Source organism: Blennius ocellaris (genome assembly GCF_963422515.1).
Source record: "Blennius ocellaris genome assembly, chromosome: 19".
Classification (NCBI taxonomy): Eukaryota; Metazoa; Chordata; class Actinopteri; order Blenniiformes; family Blenniidae; genus Blennius; species Blennius ocellaris.
The window spans coordinates 15,236,767-15,257,065 of NC_137668.1; the positions used below are offsets into that span (position 1 = coordinate 15,236,767).

Consider the following 20,299-nt stretch of genomic DNA (forward strand, 5'->3'; position numbering starts at 1 on the left):
TATAAATCCTCAGGTTAGAGGAGACCTGGTATAGTGTCTCACTTTTTTTTTTAATTGTAAGAAAGTGTGTTGTTCTTGGCACCAGTGGTGTGAGTTATGTGTTAAATTGCATGTTTATCTATAGAAATCTTTTGCTTCAGATTACTGACACCACCTGATCGAGATCTCTGCAGTAAGCATCTTAATTTACTCCAGGCACAAAAGTAGCTTAAAGTATGATGAGATTGGTGACAAATTACCAGCGCTTGACGCTGCACATTGACGGGCTTAGTGATAATCAAACCCAAAAGCTGAAATGAACCACTGACGGCAGAAAGTAGTATTAGTATAAGATATATTGTGTCAGTTATGCAAAGCTAATCAAATTGGGTTCCGGAAGATGGAAGATTTTACAACACGAAATAGGAGGTCTTGTTTAGTCTTAAGTAAACAAAGATAAACTGAGATGACAGCTCGTGTCATACTTGTGTGAGGCATTGAAAGGTATTTTCCTGGTACCTTATCTCGTCAAGGCGTTGTTGTTCATAACTCGGTGGCAACCACAGAATCTCTTGTGTTCACAGAAAGTCCACAGATGGTATTTAGGGCAGGAAGTAGCAGATCAGGTGTCGCTTCAATCCCCTGATCTGAGTCAACACAAACCTCTGAAACGAGTGACATGACAAATGTGGGCTCGGTGGTTGTGACACTCATGCTGGTCGACCACTGTGAAGTCTCAAATCGAAGCATTGGAGAGTTACATTTTCTAAATCAGTGTACAAACTGAAGTTTCTTCATTCTTATTTTTGTTAGAACGTCCTTGTTTGTACGGATGACAGATGGCAATCAAATCCTACAAAGAGAAGTGTCTTTGCACCTATGTCGCATCATCAAATTTTTTCCACTTCCTTCACTCGACACCAACGAATCAAGAAAGACACCGTCTCACTGCTTGTGTGTGTATTCTGCCCTCAGATGACGAGGAAGCGCTGAACTCCATCATGAAGGACCTCGCAGCTTTGGGCCGCTGCTACACTCAACAAAACAGCCACAAGCCCAAGAACCGAACTTTGCTCTACAAACAGGTACGTATCAAGGTGACACCAGGGTTTCCCCTCAGTTATGTCTGTTTTTGTGGTATCCATGCAAAAGACAGGCCGACCAAAAACGACACTCGCATTGAAGTGTCATTTCTACACATATAAATTAAACAGTTTCATTTGTTTATACGTCTTATTCATCATCTGTCCTACTTGTCGAAAATGATATCCTGAATTATCTTGATATTTTAGTTTTATAACTTCTAAATCAAAATGATAAAGAAAACAATTTTCTGAAGCAGCTTATTAAGCTTCATTCTTACACAGCTTTGATATAATTAAGATCAACTCAGTAAAAATCTTCAAGAACAAAACACAAAAGGCAAAAAAGTTTGTGTTTTGGATATTAAAAAATGTAGTGATGTTTCTCCATTTAATTAAATTGTGAGTAAAACAAACGTGTGCATTGTTTTTTTTAAGTGACAGAGATTCACTCTTATCTTTTATTTCTTTTAACAACTGTATTATCTCTGAAAACATTGTTTTTGTTTCTACTGTGATCTTTTCAGCAGTCCAGTCATTTTTCAGCCATAACACGACCAAAACAAGAATTTATTTAAAATTAAAGTGGATTAGTTTGAGAAGCTGTCCTCTCATAAAAACACCCACCGCTGTAATGGCCTGTGTATTATATGCATTCAGTCTGACCACAGCTGCGGCTCTCACCAAGGCAAACTATAAACTTTTACAGCCACATCTCAAACAGAGAGAGCATCCGATACTAAAAGATCACTTTAAATCCATGGTGCATCCTGCTAAAACAACAACAAAAAAATTTAATAACCACACACAGTAGTAACACAGCCATGCCTTTAACCTTCGCTGTCGTTGTGAGTTTATACTCAATACCTCAGCCCTGCTTCCTTCTTGATTCTTTTATTTATTAAATTTTTTTTGTAGCTGTGCTGACAGTTTTCCGACAGCCAAAGTCAGGTGAAGGTTGCGATAGACTTTTTGAAGGGATAAAGCAGAAAGCAGCTTATTCTCAGTCGTAATTTAAACATGTTACAGACACTAATGTGGCGCTACGCTGTATTCACTGCTGCTCACGATCACAAAATCCACTTAGTAATTCAAGGGGGACACTGGGTGCTTCAATTCAGTTTCTTGCTCTTACATTTAATAATATACTCAAAAATACTCTATAGAGCTGATTGGGTAAAGTTTGTATTTAAATCTTGTTGTTGATGACAGAATTTGACATGTACTGTATATTCACACACACACACACATATATATATATAAAACCCTAACCCTATATATACGCATACATACTCATTACCATAACTGCCAGATCAGGTGTGTGCAACTCATTTTAAGGGCCAGATTTCAAATTGGTGCACCAGGAAAACAATGGCGTTGTAACTTCTTCACAAACAATATTTTCCTTTGTTAAACTTTTCTCATTCAATATACTTAAAAAAAAAAAAACAATTATAAACCTTCAATTTGTTAGAAAAAAATAGTGCAGTCAAAAACACCCCTTGTCACAGAGATTTACAAGGCTGTTTTGCTAAATGCTGTCAAATCACAGGCTGCAGTTTGTTGTTGCTTTCAACCCCCTCTAAAGAAAACCGGTGGCGAACACCACTCCAGTTCTCGGTTTGAATTGTGTGTTATGTTTGACAATCTCAACAAAATGGTGCAGCCTTCAGTATCCAAATTAAAAACAACATTTCCTTTTATTGAAAATGTGCCTGCAGGTTGTTTGAAAATGGAAATGCTACCAAAAAGCTGAGGAATTTGCACCCATACACAAGCCATTCCAATGCCCTCCACCCCCGAGGAGCTCCACAGTGCAGCTGACCAATCACAGTCAAGTTTTAGCAGCATGTCACACAACTCTGTATATTGTAGTATATATTGAACAGTAGATTGATCAGCATCCAGATGCTGAAATTCGAATTTTGGAAAAAGCTGCAGGTGTATTTTGCCACTGCAGCCATTAAATTACAATATTTCCTGTTAATCTAGTCTTTTTGTGTTTAATGTCTATTAAATGGCCAAATCCCGGTCGTCAACAAACTCAGTTGGACAGCTTCCTCTTCGCCTTCATGAACAAACGTCTGTGTTTCTAGGACTTAACTCCCCTCAATCACCTTGCGCTTCTCTTCAGAAGTGGTTTTCTTGGTGCATTTGTTCCCTGCCTGTGGAATGATAATTGGCAAATCCTCTTAAAGCGGCAATGTTTATGATGAGACATAAACAAACAGTGAGGAGCGGAGAGAGTTTCCGCTCGCCGCTTCTTTCCTCTGTGAGTTCGGGGTAAACCCCCGTCTTTTTGCCCAATCTCCCGCGCTGATATGATGGCAGTGTTAGTTTATCACCATGACCTCATGCAGACTTGCAGGCTCCTCCAGATTCCTGCTCCCGTCGGTACTGACTATGAATAGAAGACGTAGATTGTGTCAGGGCATCCTTGGAGGAAAGCTGAAAGATGATGTTGCCTTTTCGCCGCAGAGTGAAATTCGGAAACAAAGATCTGATGCATGTATCATTATAATGCTGTTTGTCATTTAATTTCCTTGTCCGGCTTATCGTTTCATTCAACCGACGGCCCAAATCCCACGAACTACCATGAATCATTTAAATTTTCTACTTCCATAACTCCCCTCTGTTGTTATTTTTCCCCTCGACAGGATTTAAGAGTCAAGCTGGAGCATGAGAGAGAAAAACGGTATGTTGAAACGTCTGTATTGGTTTTTTTTTCTGCTCCTCTGTCCAAGCCTGAGCCCTGTACCCTGGATCTTTTCTGTTATGCTTTGCCATGCCTGAGATTTTGTGTCGAGATGAGGAAATCGCAGTTACATGCCAGAGACGCATAAAGCAAGGGAAAATTCCTACTTTGACATTTAGCTGAGAGGCCTTGTGTTTCGGATGGAGTGCTTGGGGGTGGGGTGTGGGTGTGGGGGTGGGGGGTGTGGGTGTGGGGGGGGGGGGGGGGGGGGTTGAGAGAGGGACTGATCAAAGAGACAGAGCGAGTGCCAAGTGCTTCACTTCACTGTCCAGTCCTCCAGGCACACCCCAAAATTAATACTCCATCTTCAGTGCCTTTTTTGTGCTCCGTCTCTCTCTTTCTATCTTTCACGTCCTTCAGCAGCCATCTGTTCTTCCTCACGCCACCATCTTCAGCGTTTCTTCTCTGCACAAACTGTCTGCAGTTTGCCAACAGGTTTTGTTTTTGGGTTTTTTCTCCCCGCCGCTCAGGTGCCACACACTTGGTTTACCACATCCAAGCACTTAAAATACGAGGCACCTGGTTTACAAAACTCCTGAGTGGAAGAGGCTTTATTTGGTGCTGACCTCTGGGGTTGCAGCAATGTCATTCCAATTATGGATGCAGGCAGCTTTTAGCAGTTGTACAAGTGTATTATTTTGCTATGCTGGATTTTAATAAACTTGGATGCCAGAGTAAGTTTTGCTTTGGAACCTTTCTACTGAATTGGAGCTGACAAACTGCCGTGACGTGTTCAGTTCTGCACGTCATCGACATGCAACACTGGTGCCTCAGACTAAATGAGGCGCAAATCAAGCGCTTGTTTTTATGTATTTATGTGTAGGGCGTCTAAGTTGTTGGACAGCGTTGACGTGGTCCAGCATCTCACTTTCCCGGTACTCTGCTGACTATCCGCTAACATTGCATCATTTTCTGCTTCTTTGTGGCCCTTGCTTTGAGATAGCGATCTAAAAAGAAGATGATCTCAGGCTTTCAGTGATCATATGACTTTTATCTTTCATCTGGGATAGGCCAAAATCACACATGTCTGCCCAATTTCAAGCACTTCATCGTGGGAGAAATCCGCACTCAGAGTCATACAAACACCCTCGTTGGACAAACCGCGGAGAGTCTGAACTCTTAATTCCTCCTCAGGAGGTAAATGACAAACATCATGTGTTCTGTTACCGTGGAGAAACATTGCGAAGGAAACTGACCAGAACCTTCTCGAATAATTGCCTTGATTCATCAGGCTGCAGACTGTAGGGAACAGGCATTGGTTCAGTGATGCTGTGATTAGAAAGCCACAGGCTCACAGGAGTGGGAAAGAAAGCGTAAACGGCCGGCTCCTCCAGCAGAATACATTTCACACCGGGCCTCTCCATTTTTTTCACAGCCCTAATTGGCGACTGCTGAGGAAGAGACGAGTTTTTCATGTTTCTGTCTCTCTGTGTTTCTGCCTCCCCGTGCTTCTCCGTCTCACCGTCTCTTTCGCTCCCCTCACTCCGCTCGGCAGTTGACTTTGAAAAACACCATTCAGGGATTTGAAAGGAGACTGTTCTTATTCATTTTTGATCGACTTTGTCAATTCACACCCTCTCTTTCTTCTCGTTCTTTTATTGACATGTTGTTCCCTCGCTTAGATTAATGACTTATTTGTTAGTTTTCACTCAAAATCGGGGCTTATTATGGCCATAACATTTATAGGCAACATGGTTATTGCATCATAACCTGAAGATGTATTGATATATTCTTTATATTAAGACTGAACTCGTATGATAACAGGTTCTGAAAAGCTTCCCTTTCAGTGAGATATCCAGAAACTGCCTTTCTCTACTGAGCTTTTCTGCTATTCTCTGTTTTTTAACCTTCAACACAGCTTATGATAGAATTTCATGGCTTTTACCGTAAACCCTGTTGAACTTACTGTGATTCAATGCATGGCTTTTCAAAACACCTAACTCACACAGTTAGGGATGAGGCTGTGAATATAATGAAGCATTTTAAGGTGCCGAACGTTTCCTCCAGAGCTGAAACAAGAACAAATTCAGGACTTGCATAACTGTTAATAGAGGCCAGTGCTGTTTTGTGCCTGATTATTGTGTAAATGAGCGAGTATGGGCTGTACCCCATATTCTTGGAAAAGGTGATATTTTAGTGTTGTTTTGAGAGAAAAGTGCAACCAAAGCATTTATACTCCAAGCTGTTTGTGCCAGTCCTGTTTATAAAGCTAAAATACCATAACAATACCTGTAATGGGATTTAAAAACATAAAATCTAATAAAAAAGCAGTTGAAGCTCAGTTCTCTTCAGCATTATAGACGCGCAGGGCAACAAAGATGTTCCACAACACTGTGCGGGCCTGGTGACCCTGCACATGTAGGCATTTGTGAATTGTTGTAAAAACACTTCCTTTTATTCTTCAGAGTAAAGTGGTGATTTCTCTCTGCCAAGACCACGCAGTGTTGTGATTATGATCCAGAGTTGTGGAGCCAGTGTCAAATACACGTTATATCAGCACTTGATGTTTTAGGAGTCCCTGAGTCATTATAATAGTGTTGTCTGTCCGCAGTGGAATCATACTGGATGGTTTCTCTTTTCGTTGGCAAGCGCTGGCGGTTTGGGGCAGGAAATCGGAGCTGTTGAGTGTCTGTCTCTTCCCGTGGCTCTGCCTCAGGGTCTTCTGCCAGGGAGGGAAGGAACACAGCCAGATTTTTCTTTTATGGCCACGAGCATATAAGGCCGAGAGAGAGTGTGCTGCAATGCGTGAGAACATTCTTTAACTCTGCAAATCATTGTGTTGTTTCTGTGACTCGGTGTGTCCACATGGTCCCGCAGAAGAAGGAACGCGGTATCTCTTGGAGCAGCATCCTCGTACCGTCCCGGTGCCCCTCCTCCACATCACTGCAGCCCTTTATCACACACATCATCGTTGAATATAAACAGAGGCGGAGAGCGTTTCGCTGCGCTGCTGCTCGCCTCTGATCTGCAGGCCTCCCGCTTCCCAGAATCCTCTCCTCAAATGAGGGAACCATTGAGCAGTCATTAAGATAGGCAGTGCTTTGGCTCCTGATGAGGAAGTGATGGGATGAAAACAAGCCCTTTTATCAGGATACTATAAAGAGATAATTGCCTGTAGATTCTTCACAAGCAAAGAGATAAATCGAGAAGGGAAGAGAAGAAATGCCAACGAGAATCTCTTCTTCTTTTATCCTTTATTTTCTCAGGCCGTCTCCTCTTATTTTCCCTCTCACAGTCTCTAAATATCTCCATGTCTCTGTATCTTTCACTCTGTCACTCTTTAAAAGAAGAGGGAAAGACACACATCCTGCTGCTTTTGCTGCCGGTCCAGATTTTTTTTCCCCTTTCCTCTCAGGAAGTTTCCCATCTGCCTTTGTGCTGGCTTAGTGGAGAGGCCCAGTGGTGTTGAAACAGTGGCTGATGCACACACTGATTGGGAAGCATACTCATGCATGTGGAGTTTTTGCAAACACACATGCATCCATATAAACGATCGCTGATAAGCTGGGACACAGACAGACACATAGAGTGTGCACACTCAGTCGTACACGTAGGCATACAGTAGATAAGAACACACATACGCTGCATTTACATCTGAGGGGTTTCACTGTGCGTCTTCTGTTTTCACTGCATTGATTAATGTCCTGTGGTTGCTGTGCTCACTCGTCTCCTTGACCTCGCCTGACCCGTCACTCATTCCCTCCCATTGCCATGGAGACGGCGTTGAAAAAAACCTTGGAAAAATAAAAAAAAACTCATTGTCTCAACCAATCCAAAGATGCTTGAAATATCCATAATGTAACATAAATTCTCCAACATATTTCACCCGTGTGCCTGCCGAGTTAAAACAGCAAGTATGGAAAGCAGTAAATGTTGCTTTGAGTAACGATTAACTTAAAAACTGTGTTTCCTTCCCTTTTCCCCCCCAGAATCATCCCGTTTCAGAGGCCACTGAAGATCAAAGAGTTGATGCAGAAAGTGACTGAGGCCTTTGGCCAGCAGATGGACATGTTCTTTATGGAGAAAGAGGTCAGACAATGGCTGGTGTGCAAACGTACATGCATATGTGCAGATGTGTATGCCAATATTATTTCTTTTAAAGCACTTTCAGTTGGCGCTACATAACTGAAGAAAAACGCTACAGACATTGTAAAGCAGGAATTCTTTATAGTTATAAGTTATGAAGGACATGTTTCATACACATATTTCCTTCTCACAGGAAGTTGAGACACATTTACCAAATTGTGACCAGGATATAGATTTGCCATAGACTCATAATGGGCAAGACTCATAATGTTAAGGAAAATATTAAGTGATACGATGATTGAAATACTTAATATTTTGCGTAGGTAAATGAGTTAAGGCTATATTCCTATACCTAGTATTTATGCAGTATGAATATTTTATTACAGTGAAAAGTAATTTAAACTGTAGTTCATGTGGTATGTTTTATTAATGATGTCTACTATTTTATTCTTGTTTATGTGTTCCTCAAATCTGATGGGCAAGTCATGATCAGCCATGTTCGGAGGGTGATAAAGTATCGAGTCTGAATCCTGTGAAATATTTCATCTCGACAAAATGTTTTCTTCAGCTTGCGTGGGAACTGTGGTTTAATTAATACTATTTATTCTCAGTAGCTCGAGATAGGGTTTTTTTTTTTTTTGCCTTCAAATAGACAGAGGTATGTGGACAGAGCAGGTTTAAAAGCAGCTGAGATTCTTGGACAATGAGAAGACTTAGTGGACCAATGATGAAGCTACTTTCAGCTGCTGCCACAAGAATAAAAGGCATGGATTATAAAAGGTTCGCATTTAAAGCGATAAATCACATTTTATTTACACACAATTAAGCCAGATTTCCACCTTTATTTGCCAAATAATTAAAATTAAACTGTGATGTAGTCTACTAATCTCTAATTTTGACCCTTTCCCCATTCCATGCGTGTGCTGGTGCATTTACACGCCGTCCTCGGTGGAACAATAAGCAATAAAAGGTCACCAGCTGCATGTTTTCTTGTCCTTTCAGCTGTTGCTGCCTCTGAAGACCCAGGAGGACCTGGATCAGGCCGTGCTGACACTGGGCTGCAGTGCCGGGACCAACGGGCTGCTCAGGATATTGCTAAAGACGCCCAAAAATAACCATGTGAGTCTCGCACATTGTGCAGCACTCTGTCGCACATACTATTGAGTAAGCTGTTGCCATAACAACCGTGATAAGAGTCTGTGACTTTCAGGAAGATAGTTTGGATTGAGCAGTATGAAGTCATCCTTATCCAAATAGGAAAGCACATTTAAATTAGGTCAGCTGCGTAGGAGCTCCTGTTTGCTGAAGTCAGTGAGGAAACAAACTTCTTCCACTGATGTGATGATGTAACTTACCGATGAAGTAATGCTGTCCTCGCTTCCTCTCGCGATCTTGTGTTTGCCTTGCAGTACCTCCAGGTGAACAGCAGGGACAAGCAGAGTGAGATGCGGTCATCGCGGTCACTGGGAGATTTGAAAGGCTCTTTGCTGAAAGGCTCGGAGAGGGTGCGCAAACACTCTACAGGTGAGGCAGAAACGTATAATATGGCTTTAGAGTTTCATCAAAGAGTGGTTAGATGTAATCACCATTGGTATTTGAATTGGAGAGGAAATTCACAAGGATTTAAAAAAAAAAAAAAAAAAATGCTGCTGATGTTAAGATTTCTTGATCACCTTCGAAAACCACCAGGGAGAACTTGTCAGTGTCGCTTGATGATGCAGACTGCTATAGTTGCAGGAATGTTAATGGAACGATGAAGGACACACTTCATCAGAATAGGAAATGTGAATTGGCATTGAAAGCGGTCAGAAACCTGTCATGTGAAAGCAAGGACAAGTTCCTTTTCTCATACCAAGCAATCTTCCGTCTTTGTTAAGCAAATAATGAAAGGAAAAGGAATAGTTTGACATTTTGGTAAATACAAAGCTCACATTATGTATCAGGCATCAAGTCTGGGTTTTCATGGGGCTTGTGTCCCTTCAAACTCAAAACTAGGGTTGCCAAATCCCCCCCCTGAAGAAAACACCTGGTGAGTGTCCAGTAACAACATGGCGTCTGTACTGTGGTTTCATTCCCTGCTCTTCCCCTCTCACAACTGGAAACATTTGAGCTCCAGTGATTGTCAGAAAGCAGATTGAGTAACAGCTTGAACGTCACGTCAGTGGCGTCATCACGTCTGTTTTTTTTGCTATTTGCGTGATTTAACTAACAATGTGTTTTAATTACATAGGATTTCCACTCCCATTCATTCCCTTCTTATTATGATCCCCTCTTTAAAATAGAGAAATGAGAGAAAGAATCTATGCGCAGCACCCCTACGTCCTCCATTTTTTTTACCTTTACTCATTTGCTAACATAGTAAAAAGTGTTCCTCTGCTCTGTGAAATAGCGTCTCACTATATGAAGTCAGTCTATATGGCCTGCAATTACCGTATCTGTTATACTCACAGCTCAATTTATGATTTGCAATTATGACATCGAGTTTTTATAAAACGTTTTAATTAGATGTATATTCCTTTAAGGAATAGTTTCTCCACTTAGAACTTTTGCAATGGTGATGTTTTTTGTTTTTTTTTAAATGAGAAGAGGAAAAAAAAAACCCATGCTGAGAGGTCATTTTATCTCCCATTTCAGACACATGTTGACATTTGTGGACCCAAAGTTTGCCCCAGTAACTGTCAAGATATAAACAAGTAACTTTACTTTTCTCACTTTATCTCTGGAAAAAAACCAAATAGACATATATCCTGTGTCAAACTAAAACAACTTTTTTTGTAATTTCTCTCGCACACAAACACACACAAGGTCCAGGTTATAGTTTTGTTTGGTAACTCGGTCTGAAGTGTTATTCTGCTTGGTGAAATAGTGCACCTCACAAGCTGTCTGACACCTTTTACTTCCCTTGTATCGGGCCTGTCCAGAAAGGTCAATGTTTGAGTCGTATCTCAACCCGGAGCGCAGGCAGAAACAACCCGGAGCGCTCTCCGGTGTCACATTAGCATTTTGGCATCGCGGCTGAAAAACGCTTCATGCCTGCTGTTAGCGCCAATCATTCACACGGAGCCCCAATACTGTGAGCGCTGTCAGCGTCCTGAGTCATATAAATTGTATAGGATTACCAGCTCCCCCTGCGAGGAGTGTGAGAGGAGTGGAGGAGGCTGAGAGAGCAGTGGCAGATGAGAGGTGGCAGGGGAGCGGTCACACTGTGTGGTTGAGTGAAGATGGCTTATGGGACTGGATACCTCAGTGATGTGGAACAGCAGAGGCAGAGGGAGAGGTGGATCCAGAGAAGGAGGCAAAAAGAGACTAAACACACAGTGATTTTTATCTTTCAGCGATTCCAGACGTTTTACTCGACCATTTTAATGCACAACCCGATACACCCTGGTACCATTAAGCCTCCGTTCTACTTTTTCCCCGTCGGCTCATCCAGGCATAGTTTCATCGGGTCTTTACACTGTGACAAGGACGAGTGCTCTGTCTCTGCTGCGGCGCGGCCCGAGAAGCATTTTTCACAGTAATTGAGGTTATAGGTGACAGGAGTGTGGTTTAGTGAATCATTTCTTGTAGTCCTGGCACTATTGAACTCGTACCCATGAATAACACCGTGATGCTGTTTTCTCCCCTCTGCCCCTCATATCCATCTCTCCCTCCATGCCTTCTCACCGTCACCGCTCTTGACTGCCCGCCGTTCAATCCCTTCTTTGCTGCTTCTCTTGCTTTTCCTCACTTTTGCTCCTCTATTCTGGCGCTTTCAGGTTCCCTGCACACTGGCCGGACGTCTCCGCCTCCGGGAAGCGTCCCCGAGGAGCAGCAGCAGATCGCCCGCCAGGGCTCGTACACCAGCATCCACAGTGAAGGGGAGTTCATCCCAGAAACCCCAGACCAGAATGTAAGAGCCTGCAAATCTGATGCATGCTGTGCATTAGCATAGGTAGACAAGTTCATTGTTGAATCAGGTTCTGGATGAGCACATCTTGTCAGTGTAATCAGTGCTCCTACTTTATTTACTGAACAGCAATTTGAGGATCCAACCTTCTACTTTGTCTATTTTAAGAAACACTTTGACAATCAACATGAGCAGGATTGTACATTTTGTGTATGAAGGTGTTTATATCAGAGTGCTTCAAGTAGAGTTGGCCTACATTACAAGAATAGTTTTCAAAAGTGCTTAATTTGTCAAAATCTTTTAACAAAGACAGAAAAGTCGTAGGTATTAAAATGTCTGTTGGCTGAATAAGCGTCTTGATTTCACATTCTTTTGGCAAGATTATTTCAGTATCATAGTTTCTCAACCGTAATGGCTACAGATACATCCCAGAACAGTTAATATAGACATCATAAACTTATAATTTGGCTCTGTTTAGCAATTTAACTAAACATGGATCTGAGGTGTTTAGTCTTTTTGTTAAAAATTCACAGATGAAATGACAAAAGTGCTTGATAACTAGAATATAGAAGCATATAGCTTCTCTGTCTATCATTTAAAAAGGAATAGTTTTGTGTGTTAATACTCCTGAAAATATCTCAGAGTATGTATGTATGTATTTATGGAGTCTATAGGACTTTTGATAGAACGAGTGAAACATTCTCTTTTTAATCCTAGATGATTTGTGAAGAATCCTTCACTAGATATTTGTCTTATTTGGTGATTATGACTTATATTAAATGTGACCTTAAAAGATACTTCAACTTGAATCTTGAGAGGGATTCTTGGTAAAATTGTTTTTGCAGTGTTCACTAGAATATATGTTGTATTTAGTTATCAGGAGTATTATTGTAGATTATCATATACTGTAAAATTATTCTTGAAAACAGTTGCATTGAACATTTATGGTGAAACAAATTGTCGAACATACACTGAACTCATGCTCCTGAAATTCTAATGTACCCTGCTCTGTCCGCACTGTTTGATGTTCTCCCCCACATGATTGCATGCTCCGTGACCCTCCACCGCTCTGTGTTATTATATCTGTCAGATGCTGGATCCCTTTGGGAGTGCAGACAACTCACTGTCAAGCAGCTGTCAATCAATAGATCAAGCTCTGGACAGGTGAGTTTTATCTGGTCTGCAGTGTCTGCTGCGATATTTTTGGAGGTGTCCGTGTTGTTTGTTGTCAGTGTCGGTTGATTTGTTTGCAGATGAATTCCCCCACTGGGAACTAATAAAGCTGTCTTAAGTAAGTCATCGCCCGGCGTGTGATTTATGAACCCTGTCCGCGTGGAGTCATATTTATTATGCACACGTACGTGTTGCACGCTGATATTGTTTAGAGATGCGAGAGTGACTTTGCATCTTGCAGTACTTTTGCCCGTTGCAGATGTGTGTGTGTGTGTGTGTGTGTGTGTGTGTGTGTGTGTGTGTGTGTGTGTGTGTGTGTGTGTGTGTGTGTGTGTGTGTGTGTGTGTGTGCATCTTGCACAAGCAACCAAAGCCTCGGTGAAGTTTGAAAACGGCGTTAAAGGCCAGAGTGGCTCGCTGACCTCTTCCTGTGCTGCATGTGTGGAAAAGGAATCAGGTCACTTTGCTGTTGCTATGGCGACAACACTCTTATCTGGACGCCTGGATTCCTCCGTTATCATGAGAGAGACAGAAACAGAGACTGAGTGGGAGATGTGAAAGAGTGAACATGCTGGATGGGGGGAAAAACACGAAGCCAGGAACCATGTGGCGTGGTGAGAGAGCGAGAGTGGAAAAGGCTGAGGAGTGAAAAGAATAAAAATGAATCAAAGGGAAAATACAAAATGAGCAAGAGTGTGGTTGGGAGAGAGAGCGAGAGAGAGAGAGAGAGAGGACGGAAACGGTGCTACCTGCACGAGGCTTATCTGGGCTCCAGGCTGCAGAACAATGGCAGGAAACGAGTGCATGGAACTTTTCCCTGCAAACGGGCATGCGTGCCCCTTATCCAGGGTCTCGTGGCCTCGCGCCGCCCTGCGGTCAACAGAGACGTCACTCTCTGCTGGGGCGTTGGAACGGGGCAGGCCATAAAGGGAGGTTGGGGGTTGAATGCATGTACACACGTTTAATTAAAGGCAGATAGTTGCAACAACAAGTTGAATGAAGCAGCACCGTCAATCTCACTTTGCCGTTGAAATTGCAGATTATCCCTTTTCACCCAGTACACGGTGGATTTACTTTTTCACAGTCTTACGTGAAAGAACGGCAGCTCTAATACAAAACCGGAGTCCACAGTGAAGTTTCAGGCCAGCAGCTGCAGCCAGGCGGTTTAAAGATAAGACAAATTACTCACTGTAAAAGCAAATCACTTCTTCAATGTTTCCTCCTCTTCTCTTGTCATTTCAGCCCTCCTTTCTCACAGAATAACCGTGACAATAATTACCTGAACCTCAACTATGAATACAAAGGTAAGAGACGCTAAATCGGCCAGTTCTAAAAATGCTTCTTGGCATGTTGAGTTAATTCTCAGCTCAGACAAAGATAAAGTGACATACAAAAAGCTTTTGTCGGTTTTAACTTTTTTTTTTTTTTTCCCCCTGTGGTAATTATAGCCACATATTCTGGTTTACAGGAAAAGAATTAGAGCTCTGATTTACAGTAAATCCTCACTTAAAACTGTTTTTAAATTGTGTGGAAAAATGAGCCCATTTACAGAGCTTGAAGCAGTAGGTTGATGCAGTTTGTATGTTTTAACCTACAATCATTTTGTTTCATCAAGATTTTTTTCTCAATGTTTGGAAAGAAAAGAAATGATGCTGGGAAAAAGCATCGCCCTCACCCCCAAATTTTCCCCACTGCTTTGTCGCCGTGAAGCTCTCTAGCGACCCCCGGGGGACGCCCACCTCACTCTTTAAAAACCACTGATCTGAAACCTTTTTGATGGTTCAATGTGGGAGTGAGCAATGAGTTGTAGTGAAGACTTTTAATATGTCAATTGTATTTTTGTGTGTCTCAGGAGGTGGTGAGGGAAGTACGATAGCATAATAATTCTTCTTTGTGTTTTCATTCATACACTCTGGTCTTTCAGTTCCTTATGTCTCTTTTTCTATCTGCCTTCTTAATCTTCCTTTTCGTCGAACTCCTGTGCTGCCCTGTCTTTTCATGATAACTTTGGTCCCTCTTGATGTCCTCTTACTCATCTGTTCTTTGTCCCTTTTGTCACTGCCGCTTCTCCCTGTTCTTTTTTTTTTTTAGATTAAATAGAGCAAGATGACTGATAACACCATGCGAACCCTTACTCATGAACAGGATCTTTCTCAATCTGGTCTTTTTTTTTTTTTCTCTCTCTCTCTCTTGCACCACCACTGTGCTGTAAATGAAAAAGGGAGTAATGTATACACAGGCTCTGAGCCTCTTATAGCTGCAACAGCACTCAAACGCTCACTTGGGCCTGCTCGCGCGTGCACGTGCACACACACATACACACACGGGCACTCCGCTCCCAGATGTAAAGCCGTGTGGCCCTTCCTGCTGAGGGCTACAGTATTTGTTTACCATTCCCCGTGAGTAGATTTTTCCTCTCCATCCCGCGCTTGCCAAACACAAAAAATAACTCCCGTCTCCATGGGATACAGCCACAAAAACAGCATGAGGGGAGGCAGTCATCTGACAGAACAGCTGCTTTTAATTGCAAGTCACTCCGGTCCTCTCTGTTTAGTGTGTGTGTGTGTGTGTGTGTGTGTGTGTGTGTGTGTGTGTGTGTGTGTGTGTGTGTGTGTGTGTGTGTGTGTGTGTGTGTGTGTGTGTGTGTGTGTGTGTGTGTGTGTGTGTGTGTGTGTGTGTGTGTGTGTGTGTGTGTGTGTGCACGTGACATAATCGTCAGCGCTCACATGCGTCAGCGGCGCTCCCCACCTGCCTTCAGTTACTGCTCCACTGTGATCTGAACTAACGCTAAGCAAGCACATCCATCCACCATCTTCCATAGAGATTCGGCCAAATTAGGAAGGCGGGACCCTGGAGCCGGTCCGAGCTGACTTTGGGTGTAAGGCACGATAGAGCCACAACAGATCACTGGCCCATCACGGGCCAAACGCAAACAATTTAAGGTCATCAATTAACCTCACACACGCGTCTTGTATTAAAACTGTGGCACCTGCAGAAAACACATGAATGCACTAGGGGAACATGCAAACTCTGCACAATCAGGCTCGTAAACCTGACACTGAACAGACACGCAACCATTACAACACCGTGCAGCTTTGAGCTTGCACACGCAAGCTGTTTTCGTTTTTTCTCTTGGCGGCGCGGCATCTTTCTTTAGTGCGTTCGGTTCTTCTCATGCCACTTTTCAGCTCTTACTCTACTCTTTAAGATAAACAGCACCGATGGCTGTCAGATGTGAGCAACTTAATTGTGAACCTCTCCTTGCCTCAACATGTTCGTGTGCAATAGAGTAAGACAGACTGTTTCCAATTCGACCTGCTTCAGCAAACAACTGCACACCATTGCGAAGAACTGCATAAATGACAGGAGAATCAAATTGTCACGTGACACACATTTTGTTTTCGGCTTAACTGATCTCCTGACTGACATCTCTGCTTCATTGCTCAATTTTCAGGCCGCCATGGGAAAGGAGGGACTTTCCCACGCCAGTTCCAGTTGCCCAATCGCAGCAAGGATTACGGAGACCGTAAGAAACCAGTTTTACTAGAGTTTTAACTCTGAGGTTCAATGGATGTGTTACCATGTCTACAGTACACCACACACACACAAACACACACAACTAGACATTGCCATCTGGGCAGACGTTTTCACTTGAGATGAATAATTCTTTTACCCTCCCTCCCCTCACATTTCGATCATTTTTTTTCCCCCCACTCCCAGTAAAATATTTTGAAATATTTGTCGTCTGCTTTGGCATTTCTTTGCGAGCCCTGTGCAGATTTGGTACATAAAGTGCTGGCTCGCTGTTCCAGGCAGCTGCTAGTAATTGCTTACTCAGAGGCTAACCTTGGCTAGCAATGATTTACGTTTCCCTGTGGTGAACCCAAACTTGTATAAAAACACGGCACCCTGTTTCCTGTCTGAAGGGAAGTGGGAAGGAGTGACAGGAGGCGCTGGAGTAAAGCGCCGGCCTTGGCCTCAGCTCATGCACAAAACCTGTGGAGTTATGGTGTTGGTCAGATATGAACTATGTCCACAAAAGATGACCGATTTGTGCGTGAATGCATCGTGACTCTGCCGGTCTTTAATAAACGTGTACGTGTGTGTTCAGGTCGTCGAACACTACCACGGAGCTTCATGCCGCAGGAGAACCTCTTTCAGCTGGTTCCCTCCAGTCGCTCACGCAGCTACAAAGGAGACAGCACGATGCAGTACGGCGACCTGCGTTCACTGGGCCGCGCTTCTGACAAAAGCTGCCAGCGTAGCACATCCAAGTGTAAGTTGTTCACTTCAAATTTCCAGCCTTTTGGAGCAACAGGATTGATGAGAGAACTTGGTAACACCAGAAAAAGAAAAACAAAATCTGAACCTTTTCAGAGAGATTTTGTATTTATCTGGCTTCTGTGAATGATTTAGTTATAATATACCTTAATTGTACTATGTCAACCTATTACCTCAGTCTAATTTTTGTAAAAAAAAATTGTGGAAAAACATCACAATGAATTATTAATTTGCGAATGTCCTCAGGTTGAACAAACTATGTTGTTATGTTTGTGACAATTAAAAACTTGCTTTTGACCTGAATTTAATTGTAATCAATTGTTTATTTATTATTCAAATGATATCTAAATGCTTTGAACTTGCACTATGGATCTACAAAGTAACGGTACATTACAGTGTAAAATACATTAGCGTGGTATTTTTCTCTGAATAAATTGTTAAAGCATACAGACGTCAAAAACAGTGGAGGTCTGAGGATTTTTACATGGGCGACGCCAGAATGAATAAAGACAAAGCAACCATAATCTGCTTTCTATAAACCCTCTCCGACTGTCAAACATATTTTAAATCTCAGTTGTAAGCAGCGAGAGTGAGTCGCAGTAATGTTCAGTAATTCAGTGTGTCGCAGCGAGCAGAATTCCCCTCTCATCACTCCGACAGGGCCGTGTTACCCACCAATCCCACCAATCACGTCTCTCCTCATTCACGCTGCTCGGACCGTTTGCCCAGAAACTGTCTTTGTTAAAATACCAGAGCTCGGCTCAGCAGTCTGTGGTCGGCATGTCGGTCTCCGGTGTCCTTTGCTCCCCCACACACGACCACAACATTCGCGCTCGGCCACAAAAGAAATCCGCTGATTCCCAAACAAAACTCAGACTCTGCATCCCGAAGATGAGGGGTGCTGGGATTATCTTTCGTGGTTTTCGACAACTTTGTGTCTGCTGATTGTAGTTTGGCATGTCACTCGCCACACTGCGGCGGATTCGACGTGTCGTCGTGGTCGACGTTGCCGCGTGAATTCATGATGGATTTTGCGATCGAGCTCGACACATGCCTCTGCTTTTGTGTGGACTTGTGGGAGTATATCACAGCGGAGCTGTCTGTCTCCAGGGGCTTAGTAACAAAATTAATTACTTGGAAGGGGGGGGTTTTCATCATCTGGTGTTTTGTTTCTGCAGCACCGCGGGCGCCAGTCAACTGGCGACAAGGGAAGCTCTTGGGGCGAGGGGCATTCGGGGAGGTCTACCTCTGCTATGATGCTGACACGGGCCGCGAGCTGGCTGCCAAGCAGGTGCCCTTTGATCCCGACTGTCAAGACACCAGCAAGGTGAGGAAACGCACAGACCAAACTGTCACATCTGTTTGGAATAAGTCACTGCCTGAATGTGTTTTATTGCTTAAGATTCTCTGCATTAAGGAATGAAAATAAAGACGCTTTAAATTCTGTGTCCTCCAGGAGGTGAATGCCCTGGAGTGTGAGATTCAGCTGCTGAAAAATCTCCGTCACGAGAGGATTGTCCAGTACTACGGGTGTCTTCGGGACCTCGATCAGAGAAAGCTCACTATTTTTGTTGAGTTCATGCCTGGGGTGTGTATTTTGCAAAAACGTCTCATTTCTGTATATTTAATCTTTTCTAAGCCACTTTATGTAATGACTCTGCCTCTGAGACAACAGGGTTTACTGACTGATTTACTTGTCGTATTAAATAATGTCTGTAACTGCGTTTCAACGTCTGTGTGCCGTTCGCCAACGGCTCCAAGACTTAACATCAAATCAAACCCACGCCGGCCACATCTGGGAGAAAACAATTCTGAAATGTCACAAGCTGTCAACAAACGGGTCCATGGTGGTTGATGTCAGCAGAACAGCTCACTTTATGAGCTCATTTTCTCACTAAATGAGCGCCTTAATGAGCGACTGTCGCCTGTGGACCCTGTCCTCCAGCCTGTTTTTAATATTTCCTAAGCTTTTTTTTTTTTTTTGTTTTCTCAGTGCCGCTGAGTGTCTTAGTCACACATTGTCTGGCAATTGGAAATGTTTATGTTTGAGTGGAGCTGGCGGAGGTAGGAGGGAAGGTGACGCGGCCAAGTTTTTGTGTGTCTGCGCGGCACGGCCACGCTGCTGTGGCTGGCCGATAACACTCTGGTGGCCCGGCGGGGGAGTGGGGGGGGGGGGGGGGGGGGGGGGGGGGGGGGGGGGGGGGTTGGAGAGCTGCTCTGAGGTGTCTCGTTGACAACTGAAAGGGAATTGGGAGGGTTTCTCGTTTCGTCGTGTGAGTCCAAAAGTTCACCACAGGTGTTGCTGGGTCAGATTTTAGTTCCTGAGAAGGAACTGAAAACAGGAAATGCTGCAAATTGTAACCACTTGGACGCAACGTCAGGCAAAACTTTTTAAACTTACAAATGGGCTTGGAGGCTGTTTTTGTAATAACATAATTACTCCACTTGAGTTGAAATTTCTTTGAAATATGTCAGTTAACCCTGTTGGTAACTTAAGTTTTGTGATAATAATAATAATAATAATAATAAAATACAAATTAAAAATACATCAGCTTCAGTTGTAGTTATTGCCACTCTATCTTACGGGCTTTTGCTTCTCTCTCCCGTGTCTTTCTTCTTCTCTCTAGGGTTCAATAAAAGACCAACTCAAAGCCTACGGTGCCCTGACAGAGAAGGTGACAAAGAGATATACCAGGCAGATCCTCCAAGGAGTCTCCTACCTGCACAGCAACATGATTGTACACAGAGACATCAAAGGTAATTACCAACTGCAAATGAGGAAAGGTCAGAGGAAGGATATAAATTGGGTTTGGAACTGATGAACACCCACGCTGCTCAACAACCCTTCCTTGTGGCTCCTACTGCTGCGACTGTTGTCCAGAAAACTACCGACTCATTCATTACATTCTGGTTGACATTTCCTCACAGGATTATTCATCGTCTACGGAACGAGTCTGGAAAAAATGTGCTATTTCCAACTCCCCTTTGAGATATATTAGGCTTCATGCTGGTGAAGTTGGGCAGTCTAAAAATGCTGAACGGAAATGTTGTAGATCGGCTGCCCGCTGCTTTGGGAGTCGCTGCTTCGTCAGAACGCCGCAAAAAGAAAGGGGGA

The 20,299-nt window shown here is 43.1% G+C and overlaps 1 protein-coding gene across 1 annotated transcript in view; it reads left to right on the forward strand.

Annotated features, from left to right (window-relative positions):
- map3k22 (mitogen-activated protein kinase kinase kinase 22) overlaps window positions 1–20,299 on the forward strand; it is a 41,668-nt gene that overhangs the window by 16,237 nt on the left and 5,132 nt on the right. The window contains exons 4-16 of the mRNA XM_080514957.1: window positions 955–1,064; window positions 3,719–3,756; window positions 7,746–7,845; window positions 8,845–8,961; window positions 9,252–9,366; window positions 11,601–11,734; window positions 12,822–12,895; window positions 14,146–14,207; window positions 16,358–16,429; window positions 17,015–17,179; window positions 18,363–18,511; window positions 18,641–18,772; window positions 19,812–19,941. Coding sequence (XP_080371083.1) covers window positions 955–1,064; window positions 3,719–3,756; window positions 7,746–7,845; window positions 8,845–8,961; window positions 9,252–9,366; window positions 11,601–11,734; window positions 12,822–12,895; window positions 14,146–14,207; window positions 16,358–16,429; window positions 17,015–17,179; window positions 18,363–18,511; window positions 18,641–18,772; window positions 19,812–19,941 — 1,398 coding nt within the window. The remainder of the gene's footprint in view (window positions 1–954; window positions 1,065–3,718; window positions 3,757–7,745; window positions 7,846–8,844; window positions 8,962–9,251; window positions 9,367–11,600; window positions 11,735–12,821; window positions 12,896–14,145; window positions 14,208–16,357; window positions 16,430–17,014; window positions 17,180–18,362; window positions 18,512–18,640; window positions 18,773–19,811; window positions 19,942–20,299) is intronic.